This window comes from Oncorhynchus tshawytscha, linkage group LG22, assembly GCF_018296145.1.
Source record: "Oncorhynchus tshawytscha isolate Ot180627B linkage group LG22, Otsh_v2.0, whole genome shotgun sequence".
Lineage (NCBI taxonomy): Eukaryota > Metazoa > Chordata > Actinopteri > Salmoniformes > Salmonidae > Oncorhynchus > Oncorhynchus tshawytscha.
Window position 1 is genome coordinate 14,715,103 of NC_056450.1, and position 19,746 is coordinate 14,734,848.

Consider the following 19,746-nt stretch of genomic DNA (forward strand, 5'->3'; position numbering starts at 1 on the left):
ATGACAACTTTGCACACTCTTGGCATTCTCTCAACCAGCTTCCTGATTAATGCTTTTCCAACAGTCTTGAAGGAGTTCCCACATATGCCGAGCACTTGTTGGCTGCTTTTCCTTCACTCTGTGGTACATCTCATCCCAGACCATCTCAACTGGGTTGAGGTCGGGTGATTGTGGAGGCCAGGTCATCTGATGCAGCACGCCATCACTCTCCTTCTTGGTCAAATATCTCTTACACAGCCAGGAAGTGTGTTGGGTCATTGTCCTGTTGAAAAACAAATGATCGTCCCACTAAGCGCAAACCAAATGGGATGGCATATCGCTGCCAAATGCTGTGGTAGCCATGCTGGTTAAGTATGTCTTGAATTCTAAATAAATCAGTATTACCAGAAAAGCACCATCACACCTCCTCCTCCATGCTTCACGGTGGGAACCACACATGCAGAGATCATCCGTTCACCTACCCTGCATCTCAAAAAGACACGGTGGTTGGAACAAAAAAATCTCAAATTTGGACTCATCAGACCAAAGGACAGATTTCCACTGGTCTAATGTCCATTGCTCATGTAATTTGGCCCAAGCAAGTCTCTTCTTCTTATTGGTGTCCTTTAGTAGTGGTTTCTTTGTAGCAATTCGACCATGAAAGCCTGATTCACGCAGTCTCCTCTCAACAGTTGATGTTAAGATGTGTCTGTTACTTGAACTCTGTGAAGCATTTATTTTAGCTGCAATCTGGAGGTGCAGTTATTCTAATGAACATATCCTCTGCAGCAGAGGGAACTCTGGGTCTTCCTTTCCTGTGACAGTTGAGAGAATGCCAAGAGTGCGCAAAGCTGTCATAAAGGCATAGGGTGGCTACTTTGAAGATTTTCAAATATAAAATAGATTTTGATTTGTTTAACACTTTTTTGGTTACTACATGATTCCATATGTGTTATTTCAGTTTTAATGTCTTCACAATTATTCTACAATGTAGAGAAGTCAAAATAAAGGAAAGCCCTTGAATAAGTAGGTGTGTCCAAACTTTTGACTGGTCTGTACGTATTGCACATACCTATGCGCCAACAGAATTTGGAAAACACAACAAATGTCACATTCAACAAATGAAAACAAAGATTTTTTTTCTCAGTGCATGCTAAACCATCACACTGAATATGGAAAGGGGACTGTGGGGATGGAGGATTGTGAGGTCAAAGGCCAAAAGAATACAAAAGAACAAAAGGGCAGGAAGCAAACCATTTCTTTCTTTTTCTTCCTACATAAGAGGCGAGAGTGGACCATTCTGGAGAGGGTGGAAATGGGGGGGTCTTCAAGAGTTTTGTATGTAGGCCAAGCTCGCTCCTCCATCTCCTCTCCAGGACATGGCGCTCTTAGTGAAGTTAAAACAGATTGCCCCTATCATCCTTTTAATGTGGGGCAGGGTAGCAGGCCAGGACAGGGATGGGGTTTAGTTGAAGCCCATGTCGGTTTGGTAGGAGGAATGGTGACCATCTGACGTCAGCTGGGTGGTCTCTGTCGCTGATGGCTGCACCAAGATGGCTTCGCCGCCACCCTCTGTCAGAGAGAGAGCGTTACACACGCACAGGGTAAGATAGAAAAGGTCAGTGATGATGGCACTCCATAGTAAATTACAATGCAATTGAGCCATGTCAAGTGTTATTGATAGGGTCGCAAACTTCTGGTAAAGTTATGTGATTTGTGTTCATGCAGAAACATGTTTCTTACACAATAAGCAGTCGATCTCACCTCTCTCGTCAGACTGCATTTGGGCCTCCAGGTCCTCAGGGGACACATAGAAGTCGGGCTCCTGGCCCTCTGGGGGCCGCGGTTTACACTTCCCACAGCAGCAGTTACAGCAACAACACAGACAACAGCAGAAGTAGCAGCCAGTGGCAAGGCCACAGAACACAAACAACGCCTGCAGAGGGAAAACAAGGCGGTGTGTGTGAGAGAGACAGAGATATCAAGAAGAAGAAAAAACAATAGCCAACAGTGTTAGAGAGGCTTTCTTTTTATAGGGGTTGTGTTATAAAATATAGTGTTATGTTTGACCCTAAGTCCACTCTACATGTCGACCCTTCACGTCCCCACCTCCCCATGGCCCCTCACAGTCTCACCTTAGCCCACCAGCTGGACAGAACAAAGTAGGTGTTCACGTTCTCCTCGCCAAACTGCTCAGCCACGTACAGTCCCAGGGAGCCGTACTTGTCATAGATGTTCCGCTTTGTGGGGTCGTTCAGAATGGCATGGGCATTGTTGATCTCCTTAAACTTGTCAGAAGCTTCTGGGTTATCTGGGTTCTTATCAGGGTGGAATTTCAACGCAAGTTTTCTAAGAACACAAAAGAGTGAGAATTAAAACCTACCAATAAAGACAACATACAGTGCATTTGGAAAGTATTCAGACCCTTGACTCTTTCCAAATTTTGCTACATCAAAGCCCTTTCTAAAATGTATTAAATAAAACTCATCAATCTACACACAATACCCCATAATGACAAAGCAAAAACTTGTTTTTATAAATGTTTGCAAAACAAAAACATATTTACATAAGTATCCAGAGCCTTTGTTATGAGACTCGAAATTGAGCACAAGTGCATCCTGTTTCCATTGATCATCGTTTCTACAACTTGATTGGAGTCCAACTGTGGTAAAATCAATTGATTGGACATGATTTGGAAAGGCACACACCTGTCTAGATAAGGTCCCACAGTTGACAGTGCATGTCAGAGCAAAAACCAAGCCATGAGGTTGAAGGAATTGTCCATAGAACTCAGAGACAGGATTGTGTCGAGGCACAGATCTAGGGAAGGGTACCAAAAAATGTATGCAGCATTGAAGGTCCCCAAGAACACAGCGCCTCCATCATTCTTAAATGGAAGAAGCTTGGAACCACCAAGACTCGTCCTAGAGCAGACCACCCGGCCAAACTGAGCAATCAATGGAAAAGGTCTTGGTCAGGGAGGTGACCAAGAACCCGATGGTCACTCTGACAGAGCTCCAGAGTTCCTCTGTGTAAATGGGGGAACCTTCCAGAAGGGGAACCATCTCTGCAGCACTCCACCAATCAGGCCTTTCTGGTAGAGTGGCCAGACGGAAGCCACTTCTCGGTAAAAGGCACAACAGCCCGCTTGGAGTTTGCCAAGAGGCACCTAAAGGACTCTGACCATGAGAAACAAGATTCAAAGTACAAAGAGATCCTCAATGAAAACCTACTCCAGTGCGCTCAGGACCTTAGACTGGGGTGAAGGTTCACCTTCCAACAGGACAACGACCCTAAACACACAGCCAAGACAATGCAGGAGTGGCTTCAAGACAAGTCTCTGAATGTCCTTGAGTGGCCCAGCCAGAGCCCAGACTTGAACCTGATCGAACATCTCTGGAGAGACCTGAAAATAGCTGTGCAGCGATGCTCCCCATCCAACCTGACAGAGCTTGAGAGGATCTGCAGAGAAGAACAGTAGAAACTCCCCAAATACAGGTGTGCCAACCTTGTAGCATCATACCCAAGAAGACTCAAGGCTGTAATCGCCGCCAAAGGTGCTTCAACAATGTACAAAGTAAAGGGTCTGAATACTTATGTAAATTTCATTTTTTATTTTTTAAATAAATTTGCATACATTTCTAAAAACCTGCTTTTGCTCTGTCATTATGCGGTACTGGGTGTAGATTGATGAGGGGGGGGGGGGACAATTTAATCAATTTTAGAACAAGGCTGTAATGTAAGAACATTTGTAAAAAGTCAAGGGGTCTGAATACTTTCCGAATGCACTGTAAGGCTATATTTATACGTGGCACAACTCTAAATTGAATTTGTCTTTTTTTGTTACTTATGAGTATTAGTATGACTACTACAGTAAGTGTCTGTGCCTCTCTGACTGACCTGTAGGATTTCTTGATATCGTCGGGAGTGGCTAGCTTGTCAATGCCAAGCACAATGTAGAGTGATTCACCAGAGGTGGAGAGTGAGCGCTGCCTCGCCTGTTCATGAGCTGCCATGATGCCTCACGTCCTTCACAATCTGAACACAGAGAAAAGGAAGCAATGCACCTGTTTATTTATAAATGAGTCATGGCTATTCTATTATTCAGCCTATAGCACCCTGCTAAAGCAGTGTTTTTTTTCATTCTCACAAATACAGTGCATGTGTAATTCTGCTCCAAATTCACTAAATACTCCCACACTCCAGGAATCTTTTGGACACCTTATCCCTACCGCCACTCCAAATTGGTGCACTGTCAGCAGGGGTTCCCTGACTCCAGTAGGCCTACCCTGTAAAAGGAGAGCAGAGTAAATCATCTGCCTGTAACCATAGATGCCCTCTCCCTCCAACAACAGATTAGACAATTGAGTCACATACTGTTAAATTATCTTGGGTTTGTGTTTAGAATAGGTCTACAAATGCCAGAATCCTGTAGCTAAGTCAATAACAAATTCCCTTGTTGTCATTTTCAGCCACTCTGTTGTCAAATTTGGAGCTGAGGTCTCACGCAAATCACTATCTTTAATTGCAATGTGTACTCTAGTGGTATTTTTTCAAACTAGCTACTGTCATTGTCAATTGTTGCAATAGGAAATCAGTAAGAAGTTAACAAATCTCCTTGCTGATGTTTCAAACACGAAGATACTAATAGCTTCAGACAGCACAAAGGCATATAGTATCCAGAGAATCTCAAAGGCCTATAGCCTTTGAAACCATCACTGCAGAAGGCCCTTGAGGTTAAGGCCAAAATGCTTAATCTTGAGCAATTTCCATCATAGGCCTACCCCTGAATAAAAAATGAAGACAGTTCAAATAATGTACTCAATCGGATGCTCAATTTAATGTCATATCGGAAATGTTGAGATTTAATGTAGGTGGTCCATGGGAGTGAGAATCATTATTTACATCCAAGGAAGCAACCGGCCACATACACTAGATTTATTGAGGAAGCAGCCGCCACATACACTAGGTTTATTGAGGAAGCAGCCGCCACATAGACTAGATTTATTGAGGAAGCAGCCGCCACATAGACTAGATTTATTGAGGAAGCAGCCGCCACATAGACTAGGTTTATTGAGGAAGCAGCCGCCACATAGACTAGGTTTATTGAGGAAGCAGCCGCCACATAGACTAGGTTTATTGAGGAAGCAGCCAGCCACCACATAGACATTGAGGAAGACTAGACTAGTTTATTGAGGAAGCAGCCGGGCACATAGACTAGGTTTATTGAGGAAGCAGCCGGGCACATATACTAGATTTATTGAGGAAGCAGCCACCATATATACTAGGTTTATTGAGGAAGCAGCCGGGCACATAGACTAGATTTATTGAGGAAGCAGCCACCATATATACTAGGTTTATTGAGGAAGCAGTCGGAAACATAGACTAGATTTGTTGAGGAAGCAGCCGGCCACAGACTAGATTTATTGAGATGGCGGACTAGTCGTAAAATAATCTTCAACACCCAACCGAAATAAACTACTGTATCTTCAACCTCCAGCCGAACTAGCTGGTGCCATTCATAGGCCATGTCACAACGACTGATCAAATGACTCATTTTCACAAAAATCGACGTTTGCAAAATGTAAAAACCCGTACTACGCTTTGACGCTGGTTAAATTAATTGAATACATGACCATCATTCATGGAATGTCCGTTTGCCATAAGGACAAATAAATAATATAATACATATTCAGGATTATTTTGAATCTGTAAATGCGATGCTTGGTGCAGTTAATCTCTGTAGCTGCATCACCAGCAGGACTGCGCAGCATCCATGTTGGTTTGCTTGCTGGCCTTCTCTAGATGTAAGCTAGAACTCGCTCAAATCAGCAGTAATTTTCAAGGGCAAAGGGAAAATGGGTACAAAAAAATAAACAATCCACATCCATGAGAATGCTTACCTCTTGTAGTTGGTTTTGATGCACTGTATAGGGAAATGATCCGGAGAGATATAATAACGGTATGTGATTATGGTCGCATCCCAGAGAACCGTGCGCACCCACCAAACCCAACCATGGACAGCTGCAGTATATTGTCCCCGCCCCTGACCAAACCCCCAATCGACGTGCGCACACTCATTGATGGGGACTGAAGTGTCTTTTTAAATGTTTTATTATTTAACCTTTATTTAACTAGCCAAGTCAGTTAAGAACAAATTATTATTTACAATGACGGCCTAGGAACAGTGGGTTAACTGCCTTGTTCAGGGGCAGAACGACATATTTGGGTGCCCCTCCTCCTTCTGTTCAGTAATAGGAAATAAACATAACTATCTACAACGTTATAAAGTAATTGGATCTTGAAGTTATTTTGAAGAAAAACTCAAATATAAATGGAACATGTAAAGTGTTGGTCCCATGATACATGAGCTGATATAAAATATACCAGAAATGTTCCAGAAACACAAAAAACGTATTTCTCTACATTTTTGCACAAATTTGTTTACATCCCCTGTTAGTGAGCAGTTCTCATTTGCCAAGATGATCCATCCACCTGTCAGGTGTGGCATATCAAGAATCTGATTAAACAGCATGATCATTACCCAGGTGCATCTTGTACTGGGGACAATAAAAGGCATTTCTAAAATGTGCAGTTTTGTCACACAACACAATGCCACAGATGTCTTAAGTTTTGAGGGAGCGGGCAATTGGCATGCAGACTGCAAGAATGTCCACCAGAGCTGTTGACAGAGAATTTAATATTAATTTCTCGACCATAAGTCACCTCCAAAATCATTTTAAAGAATTTGGAGGTGACCGGCCTCACAACTGCAGACCACGTGTAACCAAGACAGCCCAGGACCTCCAAATCTGGCTTCTTCACCTGTGGGATCGTCTGAGATCAGCCACCCAGACAGCTGATGAAAGTGTTGGTTTGCACAACCGAAGAATTTCTGCACAAACGGTCTCAGGGAAGCTCATCTGCGTGCTCGTCGTTCCCACCAGTGTCTTGACCTGACTACAGTTCGGCGTCGTAACTGACTTCAGTGGGCAAATGCTCACCTTCGATGGTCACTGGCACACTGGAGAACTGTGCTCTTCACGGATTAATCCCAGTTTCAACTGTATAGACAGTGTGTATGGCGTCGTGTGGATGAGAGATTTGCTGATTTCAACGTTGTGAACAAAGCTCCTCATGGTGGCGATAGGGTTATGGTATGTGCAGGCATAAACTACGGACAATGAACCCAATTGCATTTGATCAATGGCAATTTGAATACACAGAGATACTGTGATGAGATCCTGAGGCGCATTGTCCTGCCATTCATCCACCGCCATCACCTTATGTTTCAGCATGATAATGCACTGCCCCATGTCGCAAGGATCTGTACACAATTTCTGGAAGATGAAAATGTCCCAGTTCTTCCATGGCCTGCATACTCACCAGACATGTCACCCATCGGGCTTGTTGGGATGCTCTCAACATGTACGACAGTGTGTTCCAGTGGCGACCTGTCATTTAGGGCAGGTGGCAACTGCATTTTTTGCCTGTTTTGGATATTATTTTGGTACGTGTCACATATCAGTTTGCAAACAATGTAAAAAAAAATATATATAATTGAGTTAATAAAGCCACATACAAACATGGGCTCTTTTTTGTTTCTTGAGTAAGATAGCTCCAAAATGCAGGTGTTTCAGCCTAGCTCAGTGCTTTCTGTGGTGGTGGGGCAAGCCAGCATTGCACCGTGATTGGCTCAGTGTTCTGTCACTCATGGGGACACTACATCACCGCCAAGTCTAAAGGGTAGAGCTAGAAAATTTTAGCCCCTTGGGTACTGCCATAGAGTTACATTAGAAGTGCCCATCCAAGAAGGCTCAAGGTCATTGGCCACAGATAAAATGATGTCAAATCGCATATGTACAGTAATTTTGATTGGACTGATCATGTCAACATCTTCTTTCAAAATGTTAGCTTGCAGTCATCATGAATCAAGTCAACAATCTACTGGCAAATCCTTTTTAATCCTTGTCATATGAATAGAAATAAGGAAGAGAAATTATTGATAAAATGTATCGGTGCTCATTGGCCATTGGACATAAACATTACACAACAAGTTGGAAGAAATTAGTGACAGTGGCTAACTGCAAGCATAGCAAAACAGTCACTAGCCTGCTATTCAGTGGAGTGGCTGTGTGGTCCCAAATCTGGGATTAAGTGGCTCTTTTCCATGTTTAAAATGATAAACATTCAACATTGGCCATGCTGTCAATCAAGCACGATTTGTGCCGCGCTCAAAACAACTGTTAGCTCGGAACGGCGAAAACTAGACTTCAGTGAGCTCAAGACAACTGGGAAGTCGGGAATAAACAAGCTCCGACTGGGAAAATACTTTTTGAACGGTCATCCAACTCGGAATTGTAAATCCGGCCTCTTTCTAGAGCTACAACCTGAAGATCAATGACGCCATCATGATTCAACCTTATTTTTGTTCAGAGTTCCCAGGTGTTTTGAAAGCATCATAAATCCAGAGAATGACAGACTTTGATGACCAAATTTACCCACGAAGGACCGCCACTCCACCTTCCTGTTCAAGTGAGCACAGCACAACACGGTGAGTCTAAAGATGTATTGTATGCTGCATAAATGATGTAATATGCCAGGGAGATATGTATATTGTAGCTAAGAAAGTAATACTAAGTGTATGTTTTGTAGTAAGATGTTAGTAGCCCATGTGTCTCACCCTAATCATTTAGACTATTTACCCCTCTTAATTTTGCATACTGTTCTGACTTGGTGGTGCAATCATTGAATATTGTAAGAGCTTTCATTGTCTGCTTATATGCCCCCTTTATTTATCCTATGGTTCTGACTTGGTGTACAAGGAGAACACTGTAAGAATGGCCCAAGTTCTGAATTCTGTCACTGTACATTTATAAAGTGCTGAATAAGTAGTTACATTGACTAGATCCGTCCTAGCTCGGGCATTAATGTCTTAATTGAAATGATGGATTACCTCTTAGCCACTTGTTGTCCCCTTATGCCATAGTTTGTACATCTCAATTGTCATTAGAAACCACATTTGTTTCAGCAAGTCAGCCATATCAGCAATGTTTTTATAAAGGCAGTAAATGAGTCTGAATTAACTGTTTCGCTGCCAGACAAGGCTCTGCTGATAGCCAGGTGTAGCAGTGGTAAGATGTTGGGACTGCTGTTGGGACAGCTTTATGTAGGCCCTAACAGTTTTTGGGCAACGTTTGCCACTGTTATAGTGCAATTCATGTATTGTTTAGTGTTGGGTCGTGTAGTGGCTTTGCTGGCATGCATCCCACTTTTGTTATTTTTTTCCCCACAAAGATTTACATGCTAAAATCGCCACTGGTGTGTTCCAGTTCCCGCAAATGTCCAGGAATTTTGCACAGCCATTGAAGAGTAGTGTGACAACATTCCACAGGCCACAATCTACAGCCTAATTAACTCTAAGTGAAGGATATGTGTTGCGCTGCATGAGCCAAATGGTGGTCACACCAGATACTGACTGGTTTTCTGATCCACGCCCCTACAGGTGTCTGTAACCAACAGATTCATATCTGTATTCCCAGTCATGTGGAATCCATAGATTAGGGACTAATGAATGTATTTCAATTGACTGATTTCCTTATATGAACTGTAACTCATTAAAATCTTTAAAATTGTTACATGTTGTATTTATATTTTTGTTAAGTGTAGTAAGCAATACAGCCTATGTGATTCTCAACCAGAGACATCCTCAGTGAGTTTTCCTCTAGAGGGTCACTGGAAAAGGAGGGATAAAACTATCAAATTGAAAATAACATCAGCAAAGACAACATACATTTTTAACACCGGCATTAAAATGTGTCATTTTATATTTTGACCGTCGACAATGAATATTGAGCTATGAGGATATATTTTACATTCAAAAGTGTGATCTATGTCCCTTACAGCAAGTCTCTAATAACTTTACACACCCACCAATTATTCACTTCACCATGTTCTTTTTATATATGACATTTTGAAAACGTGTCACATTTCATTAGGCACAATAAATCTAGACTGAAGAAGAAAAAAAATAATTTACACTTTTGTAATTTCAGTTTCACTTTGCGTTTTCAAAAAGGCATGTTCATTTCTACATTACTCAAAGAGGGGTCAACCCTAAAACCCAATACATTACTTTATGTAATTTTCACTTTGCCTTAATCCACTGAATAGACTTTTGAGTTACACTTAAATGATAATGCCAGAGAAGCTGGTGTTTGGAAGATATATTGTCAGGAGTCTTCATCTCTAGCAACCACAGATTGGTGTAGGGACTATATCTTGTGAAAGGATGAAAAAAGTAATAATGTCCTCGAAGCCGGTGTTTGGAGGATATATTGGCACGGTTTGCCAACGGGTGGGTCTAATCCTGAATGAACAATATATCCTCCTAACACCGGCTTCGAGAGCATTATCACTTAAATATTCAATGAGGTGAAACTTTTAGAACCTTGCAGTCCAATTCTACAAGACGGAACATCTGTCCTACAAAATGCAATTCTATCTGACCATTTTGTAACGTTGAACCCTTCTGAGCAGACCCCACCATTGCTACTGTTCCTGGTAACCCACTGAGGTATAAAGATACCATGCCATCATTCCGCTGACCAATCCTAGTTCCCACAAATCAGGTTCGGCTGTCGCGAGAGAGCGTGAAGCAAATACACGGCTGTTGCCGAAGTCGAAAGATTGTTACAGGTAGCTAGCTGATTGTCATTTTACAATACAGCTGTCTATTATATTTCATATACATAATGGTTGTTATTCCTTATTGTATTGTACTTTTCGTTCATGTGTCAAATTGAGCTTTCGGATGTTAAAATTACACGTTGGTGGGTGATGCACCAACAAGCAGTTTGCTAGCTTAACGTTAGCTAACAACACAACAAGTCATTTCAGGTAGGTGTTTTGCTGGCGTAATTTCCATACACAATCGCTGCTTTCAATTCTATTGGGTTGCACAAAACCGCTTTGGGAAGCCAGAAGTTAAGTTGAAATGGAATTGTATTTAACGTTCCTGTGCTGTGAGTGGGGTGGAGGGTTGGTCATTATGACGGGGGAATTTGAGACAACATATCTAAAGGATTGTATTATTAAGGCCAGGCACCACAGCTAAAAGAACATTTTTGCATCTACCTATATATTTTTTGGGTATTTTGGTCCATTAATGAGTATTTTCAAAAAGTACGCAATTTTAAATAACTTGATACATATATTTTCTTTAGTTTGTCACATTAGCTAATTAAAATATTAAAGTTTATATATATTTTAACCACTTTTAAAATGGTCATCAATAATTTCCAAGCTTATTAGCTACATTGAATTACACAATTTCAATGCCCATTTCGTAGAGTTTTACTAACAGGACTACATTTAATAATTTACTTTGAAGAGATGGTGATTGGGTCTAAACAGGCGTTTGGTACTCTTATTTCAGTTTACTTGTCTTTAACTGCCTGTTCCCGGAAGTCACTCTTCCCACACCAACACATTTTTCTTAGCTTCAGAAATATCTGCATTCACCAACATTTGTGTGGTTCTCTTTAGATATATTCTCCAGACTTGCCCTTGAGGAATTGTTGATATGCTGTACATTTTCTATTGCAGATAACATTTTATTTGCCAAAAATGCATTTGTATGTACATGTCTTCAGTGTTATACAGATAGAAAGATGAAAAAATGTATTTATTTGCAATGGACAAGTCTGGTCCTAGAGTGTTTTTTTTCACAAAACGAAACAAAAATATTTAGGCTAACTTCATCCAGTGTCCAGATTATTTTTTTGTGTGTGTGGTATGCAAACATGCACAGATTTAATGAGACATCACCTTATTTGCATATTTTATATATAAAATATTTCATAAATCATACAAATTTGTATTGTATTTGTCTACATTCTACTGGTAGAAGTTGATTGTGATATGGTTACGAGAAAATGGTGTGGTGCCTTGCCTTAACCAGATTTACCAAAGGTGGGTCTGTTGTAGATCCACTTCCCTTCTGTCAATGTAAAAGTCCCCCATAAATTATTTTTTTTGTTCATGTATGGCGCATGTACAGGACTTATATTTTAACATGAGGTAATAAGAGAAAATGGGTCTACAACAGACCCACGTTTGCAAAGTCTGTTTAATTGACTACAGCTCTGCTATCAACACCATAGTGCCCTCAAAGCTCATCACTAAGTTAAGGACCCTGGCACTTAAGACCTCCTTCTGCAACTGGATCCTGGACATCCTGTTGGGCTGCCCCCAGGTGGTAAGGGTAGGTAACAACACATTTGCCACGCTGATCCTCAACACGGCCCTCCTGTACTCCCTGTTCACCCATGACTGCATGGCCAGGCACGGCTCCAACACCCACCATTTAGTTTGCTGACGACACAAGTGGTAGGCCTGATCACTGACAACGATGAGACAGCCTAAAGGGAGGTGGTCAGAGACCTGGCTGTGTGGTGCCAGGACAACAACCTCTCCCTCAACGTGATTTAAGACAAAGGAGACGATTGTGGACTACAGGAACAGGAGGACCAAGCACACCCCCATTCTCATTGACGGGGCTGTAGTGGAGCCGGTTGAGCATTTCAAGTTCCTTGACGTCCACATCACTAATAAACTATCATGGTCCAAACCAGGGTTTGCAAAGGGTTGGAAACTTTCCTGAAAAATTTAATGGGAAGTTAAGCCTGGGAATTTTGCTTAAATTCATCAAAGAAGTTGGCTTATAACAGTGAATCTTTTTTGTGGGATACACATATGGCAATTCTAGGTCTTGTGGCATATTTTGGTTAAACTATCCCCAATTTAATGGAATTGCAACCCTCTGCATGCACAGTGCATTCTTCCATCACATGTACAGCTGATTCTCAAGATCTTCCACACTAATGAGATGCTATTGAGCCCACACTACTACACTGTCTGAGCCAAGGATTACATGCTGGTATGTTGTGATTACAATATTTGGAAGGGTGAATATATTTTGATAATTTCTTTTGTAAACTAGTAAATAGTAGCCTACAGCGATGTGTGTTTAAATAATTTCTAACTTAACAATTTCTGCTGGTTAGTTTTTGCTACCATGTGGGTTTTAGCTTGCTTGACTGAGTGTTAATTCACCTGTTTCCACACATTTCATTTAAAAAAAAATTCTTACAAAGGGGTTGTTTAATGTAACTGCTTAATTATTTATCTGTACATGGAATTGTATTTAAAAAAATGTTTTACAAATGTTTTTTTTTTCTAATGTTTTCAGGAAAATGCCACGTGCACGATCTGATGTGTGGAGACCTTTTCACTGCAGCTAATGTAAAAGGAAAAGCTGTGTACATTTGCAAATACTGTGTCCAAATCATATGTGAAGAATACAACAAAGATGCCCAAAGTCCCTCTTCTATTCGAGGTGAAAATGATGAATCCGACACCTTATCCATAGCAACAGCTCATAGTCTTCCTGGAATCAGAAGTTTCTTTTGACTCAATGGAGGAATGTACTCAAATGCTGTTGAATGTCTTGCTTGAGCTGTGTATGCAACTGGTTCACCTCTGCTCACAGGCAGTGTGTATTGGAAGAGATTTCTGAATGTTCTTTGCCCAGCATACACCGCTCCAACCGGACATGCTTTATCTACTCATTTGCTGGATGCAGAGTTCAACAGAGTTCAAGTGAAGGTCAAGCAAAGCAGACTATTGCAATCATCTCTGATGGGTGGTCGAATGTTCGTGGGCAAGGAATAATTTAAAGACATCATCTCCACCCCTCAACCAGTATTACACAAGGGACAACAGACACTGGTTTCTACATTCCAGATGACTTGAATGCAGTCATCAATGACCTTGGACCACAGAAGGTATTTGCACTGGTGACAGACAATGCTGTGAACACGAAGGCTGCTTGGTCTAAAGTGGAGGGGTCCTACCCTCACATTACACCCATTGGAAGGGCTGCTCATGCATTGAATCTGCTCCTCAAGGACATCATGGCACTGAAAACAATGGATACACTCTGCAAGAGAGGCAAGGAAATGGTTAGGTATGTGAAGGGTCAAGTTATAGCAGCAATCTACCTCCCCTAGTAAAGTGAGAAGAATAAGAGCACCACATTGAAGCTGCCTAGCAACACCCATTGGGATGGTGTCATTATGTTTGACAGTCTCCTGGAGGGGAAGGAGTCTCTAAGAAATGGACAGCCCCATCAAGAGGATCCTCCTGGATGATGTATTTTGGGAGAGTAGTAAGCAGCCTGACACACCTGAAACTTATAGCAGTAGCCATTGCACGGATTGAAGGAGACCATGCCATCCTGTCTGATGTTCAGCCTCCGCTTACAGATGTAAGAGAAGAAATCCGTACTGTCCTGCCCATTTCACTGTTGCTCCAAGCAGAGGAAACTGCAGTTCTGAAATGCATCAAAAAGCACGAAGACTTCTGCCTGAAGCCCATACATGCCTCAGCGTACATGTTGGACCGCAATTATGCTGGTAATCCTGCCTGTAGCGAAGTATACTTTCAAGCAAGGGCTTTGGGCTGGAGATGCAATATGGCAGTTGTGCCAACATATCTCATCAGCCACCTGGTGGAAGGGACTTTGTGGGTCTGAGGCTCTTTCCCCTGTTGCCTCTATCATCCTCCAAATCGCACCAACATCGGCCGCCTCAGAGCGCAACTGGTCATTGTTTGGGAAAACAAAGCATGCAACCGGCTGACCAATACAAGGGTTGAAGAATTGGTGGCCATCTGAGCAAATCTGAGAATTTTTGAGCCTGACGATGAGCAATCCTCAAGGTTGGAAAGTGACAGTGAAGATGAGGCCCCAGAGTCTGATGTTCAAGAGGTGGACATTGAGGAGGTCCAGGGAGGAGACATGGAAGCCTGAGAGGAAGACAACCAAAGCTTTAGTCTAGAAACTATCATTTTACAGATGTATGTTAAATGTTTTTGGGAGATGCGACGGATCATTCAATATTCCCTTTTGTTGATCAGTGAAATCATCCCATGTGAAGAGTCAAGTCGTTTAATTAAAGTTCAATGTGTAACAACAAAAGAAATCTATTGGGATTTAATCATTTGCAATTATTCCTACTTATAATAAGGTAAAAGGTGTATGTTTCTGTCTCCATATGATATGGTAAATTTATGCAAAAAACAATCTACATTTAAATGGTATTTAATATTCAATTTCATACCTTCCCACAAAGTTTCCACCTCTGAATATTCCCCAAAATGTGCAACCCTAGTCCAATCACACCAAGACAGTCGTAAAGAGGGCACGACAAAGCCTATTTCCCCCTCAGGAGACAAAAAATATTGGGCATGGGTCCTCAGATCCTCAAGGTTCTACAGCTGCACCATCGAGAGCAGCCTGACTGGTTGCATCACTGCCTGGTATGGTAACTGCTCGGCTGCAAGGCACTACAGAGGGTAGTGCGTACGGCCCAGTACAACACTGGGGCCAAGCTTCCTGCCATCCAGGACCTCGACCACGGTCTGGTATAATCTATGCATAGTCACATGTACATATTACCTTGACTAATCTGTGCCCCCGCACATCGACTGTTTCCGTAACCTCTGTATATAGATAACCCTGCTACTGTTATTTTACTGCTGCTCTTTAACTATGTTACTTTTATATTTTTTACCTAACACTTATTTTTCTTAACTGAAATTCATTGTAAGGTCTACACCTTTTTATATCCGGCGCATGTGACAAATAATATTTGCTTTAATACTATCCTTTTTAGAGTCTCATGCCCCCCGTCATAATGACCAAACATCCTGCCCACTGGTACAGTAATTTGAAATTGAGTTGTATTTCACTTCTGTCTTTCCAGACTGTTTTAGCAACTCAATACAATTTAAAGCAATGCTATCTAGCTAACGTTGTTTTGGTTTTTCAAACACTACTTCAGTCACTCTCGACATAAACGGCAGGTCGGTGCAATAACTAGCTACCTGCTACATAACTCTTTTTCATATTCAAATTTTTCAGGATCCAATGATGAGTTGCGTGGAAAAGCCTGAAGACATTACGAAAGACTCATGGATGGACAAACTGAACAATGTACAAATACAGAGGGCTGACATGAACCGGCTTATTATGAATTACCTGGTGACAGGTATACCATCATTCACACTTTGTCATTTGCTGCTAAAACAACCTCCAATCTGAGCCGCGCTCAATCCCAGTTTACTGTTCTGCTCCAAACGTCTTTGGCTTTTCAACTCGTCCACTTGCAGAATCGCTCACCTTTTTCCTTGATCTTTCCTATATCCGGTTGATTGTTCTTGTGATTTTGATGGTCTCACTCTTGTCTGTGTTTGTGCAGAGGGGTTTAAAGAGGCAGCTGAGAAGTTCCGGATGGAGTCTGGGATCGAGCCCAGTGTGGACCTGGACTCGCTGGATGAGAGGATAAAGATCAGAGAGATGATCCTAAAGGGGCAAATACAGGAGGCCATCGCACTCATCAACCACTTACACCCAGAACTGCTTGACACCAAGCGCTACCTGTACTTTCACCTGCAAGTAAGGATGCCCTCAGTGGACTGTTTTGGGACCAGCTCCTGTCCAAATCATAAGTATCTCGATGTGGATGTCCATTGCCTACACCAAAACACTTGAACTTCTGTCATCCCTCTCCATTTCTTTCCTCTTTGCAGCAACAGCACTTGATTGAGTTAATCAGGCTGCGGGAGACGGAGTCTGCTTTGGAGTTTGCCCAGACACAGCTGGCAGAGCAGGGTGAGGAGAGCAGAGAGTGCTTGACCGAGATGGAGAGGACGCTGGCTCTTCTTGCCTTCGATACCCCAGAGGAGTCGCCCTTTGGAGACCTGCTAAACATGATGCAGCGACAGAAGGTGTGTGTGGGTGGTCTATAATCTGCATCATTGTATTATTAGAGCCCCTTTACACTACACTACACTAGTTTGACAACACATACTAGTTCCATTACATATTTTTGTAGTGTAAAATGACTTAACTTACCTTGGCCCAGCGTCGTCCGGGGTAGGCCGTCATCGTAAATAAGAATTTGTTCTTAACTGAATTGCTTAGTTAAATAAATAATACCAGTATACAGCATTTGCTGTTGGCCAAATTGAAAATGACAGGTTTTCAAAATGTCCACACGCTTTGTAACTCTTTGCATTGATCATGTGTGCAATATGGTTTGGCTGAGATGGGGAGGCAGGGTAGCCTAGTGGTTAGAGCGTTGGACTAGTAAGGTTTCTAGTTCAAACCCCCGAGCTGACAAGGTACAAATCTGTCATTCTGCCCCTGAACAGGCAGTTAACCCACTGTTCCTAGGCCGTCATTGAAAACAAGAATTTGTTCTTAACTGACTTGCCTAGTTAAATAAATAAAGGTAAAATAAAAGATGCTCCTGTATAGTTATCCTTATTTTGTTTTTCTAAATACTAAGGTATTTATGGTTTGCTATTAGCTGCACACACATGAATCAGGAATGTGCCTTTGGCCACACCACATCCAAGGCTAATGTAAGGAAACTGTAAAGATAAAATTTGCATATCTGAAGTTGAAGAGATCTTACTTCACATATTTTACTAATAGCCTTGATGTGCATTTGTAAAGGGGTCTCCTTTTTATAGGTGTTCTGTATTCCTGTAATTGACACACTATTCTTTCCCTTCTGAATGCTCTTCAGGTGTGGAGTGAGGTGAACCAGGCTGTGTTGGACTACGAGAACAGGGAGTCAACGCCCAAGCTGGCCAAGCTACTCAAGCTGCTGTTGTGGGCTCAGAACGAGCTGGACCAGAAGAAAGTGAAATACCCCAAAATGACAGACCTCAGCAAAGGCATTATTGAGGATCCCAAGTGAAATGACGAGCAGTGACATGGACTACCATACTTTCTCCTATTTATAATCCGTGAAAGACTGGATGATAACGGAAAAATAACATGTATATAAATGCTTTTTTCATGTTGCATATATGAGAGGACTTAATTGAGTGTGCAAATGCTATATGGCTGTAAAAAAAGAAGTGTAAAACATGATTTAAACATTTCAACAGAGTACCCACATTTATATACACTTTGAGAGACCACACATTTACATGGCTGGTTTATATTTGATTACCTGAGAAATTGGTATTAATCAATTTTACTTGAGTGTCATGGTCAGTTCTGAATTTTAATTTGTTTTTTAAGCCACTGAGTCACCATGTTGAGTGTGGGTGTTAGGATTTTATACAAATCATATAGTTAAAGGACCAATGTAGCTGTTTATTTTTATCTCTATAAAATCATTTCTGGGTAACAATTAAGTATGTGACTGTTCTCTTAAAGTGGTCAACAGGAAATAAATAGCTTCTTGGTGAAGAGCAATTCCTCAACCAAGAATTTTGCTAGGATTGTTGGAGTGATCTGAGTGGGGAGGGTAAAACAGAACTATCTATTGACAGAGCTCTTTCTTATTGGTGATGTTACTAGACAGGCCAAAACTCTGAGGCAGTCTTTTCAAACAGGTCTTACACTACCACCTTTTTCAAAATGTCAGTATTTCAACCTCTGTGTGGAAATATGTATATTAAACACAGGAAATATATTTGTTTGTAATGCACAGCCTTTTAAGCCTAAATTAGGCTCCTATGTAAAGGACAGAGGGAAATATAGGCTAAATGCTGTTTAAATTTTTTTATAAGGGGTTTGGGTCATGTGGAATAGGTCAGGTAACAGTTATCTACAGTAATTTGATTGGTTAAAACGGCAAGTCTCTATCTTCTGGACATCTGGTCTTGACCTGTCTACTGATGGATTAAATTATTACACACATGGAAATACGGGTTTCTTTTAAATGGTTGACTGAGTTTACATTCCCTTCTGTGTTTGAAAGATACCTGAAGCTCTGCCTTGTAGGTTATATTGAGGCATGAAAACTTGTAGCTGGAGGGTGAAAACCCTGACCTTTCACAGTATAAAGCCTCTCGTAGAGAAGTTGGTATAAGGTACACATGACCAGATTGCTATTAAGAGTTAGTAACCAGTCTGAATTTGTACATTTACTGCACAGAGGCATGTGGTGTAAATATTGTTCAATGGGTTAAGGTCACTGTAGAAGCGCTCATTTCTTTATGTTGTGACATTTGTTTTGTTTTATACCTGCTGCTAAATGTCAATTTCATTGTACGATCAGACAATGTGATTATGCACAGACTACAGAGAACTCCTCTTCCTTGTATTATTGGGTGTTTTTGAGGTCAAATGTGCAGATATTGAAGTAAACTTGTTTTCTGCGTGTTTATTTAAATTGGTCAATCCAACATGACAATCCATTGAGGGGACTGTTTCCTGCATTGTGTAGCCTTACTGCCGAGGTTTATAATTTATTCTTTGCATATGTGCGATTTTGGCGTCGGTAAATTGGGCTCCCGAGTGGCGCAGTGGTCGAAGGCGCTGCATCTCAGTGCTAGAGGTGTCACTAGCGTGGCCCAGCGTTAGGGTTTCGCCGGGGTAGGCCGCCATTGTAAAAAAAATATTTGTTCTTAACTGACTTGCTGAGTTAAAGGTTAAATAGAACTTTTACCATATGCTTCCCAGTCATTTCCCAGACATTTCTTTTTGGTCTTTGGCAGGGGTTTTTTCCGGCTTGAGGTGAGTCGAAGTTAGGGGAGAAGGGTGCAATTGCCACCTGCAATACGGGCGTTCCTGCATCTGAAGGAACCCTTCTGTACTTATATTGCTACAGTTTTTTGTTAGGACAGGCTGGAGGCGAGGCTGCTTCATTACAATAGGTGGTGTTGATGCACATTAACATC

General features: G+C 41.6%; 2 protein-coding genes across 7 annotated transcripts; one reads left to right on the top strand and one right to left on the bottom strand.

The window, feature by feature from the left end:
• Nucleotides 1-958: 958 nt before the first annotated feature.
• On the bottom strand, nucleotides 959-6,022 carry LOC112221422 (dnaJ homolog subfamily C member 5). 5 transcript variants are annotated; one of them, XM_024383574.2, is made up of 6 exons: nucleotides 5,883-6,022; nucleotides 4,201-4,268; nucleotides 3,880-4,017; nucleotides 2,115-2,328; nucleotides 1,723-1,915; nucleotides 959-1,551 (listed from the first exon to the last, which is right to left on the bottom strand). In XM_024383574.2, coding segments are annotated over exons 3-6 (525 nt in total). In that variant the 5' UTR covers nucleotides 3,996-4,017; nucleotides 4,201-4,268; nucleotides 5,883-6,022; the 3' UTR covers nucleotides 959-1,549. The 5 variants fall into 5 exon arrangements, with proteins under 5 accessions (XP_024239342.1, XP_024239339.1, XP_024239338.1 ...); XM_024383571.2 differs by having other exon boundaries at nucleotides 1,744-1,915; nucleotides 4,212-4,268; nucleotides 5,883-6,021; XM_024383570.2 differs by having other exon boundaries at nucleotides 1,744-1,915; nucleotides 4,179-4,268; nucleotides 5,883-6,021.
• A 4,551-nt stretch (nucleotides 6,023-10,573) lies between these two features.
• Nucleotides 10,574-18,769, top strand: LOC112221886 (glucose-induced degradation protein 8-B homolog). 2 transcript variants are annotated; one of them, XM_024384294.1, is made up of 5 exons: nucleotides 10,574-10,677; nucleotides 15,965-16,091; nucleotides 16,302-16,498; nucleotides 16,633-16,830; nucleotides 17,637-18,769. In XM_024384294.1, the coding sequence occupies exons 2-5, from the start codon at nucleotides 15,971-15,973 to the stop codon at nucleotides 17,808-17,810; spliced, it is 690 nt and encodes a 229-aa protein (XP_024240062.1). In that variant the 5' UTR covers nucleotides 10,574-10,677; nucleotides 15,965-15,970; the 3' UTR covers nucleotides 17,811-18,769. The 2 variants fall into 2 exon arrangements, with proteins under 2 accessions (XP_024240062.1, XP_024240063.1); XM_024384295.2 differs by lacking the exon at nucleotides 10,574-10,677 and adding an exon at nucleotides 10,692-10,878.
• Nucleotides 18,770-19,746: the final 977 nt, after the last annotated feature.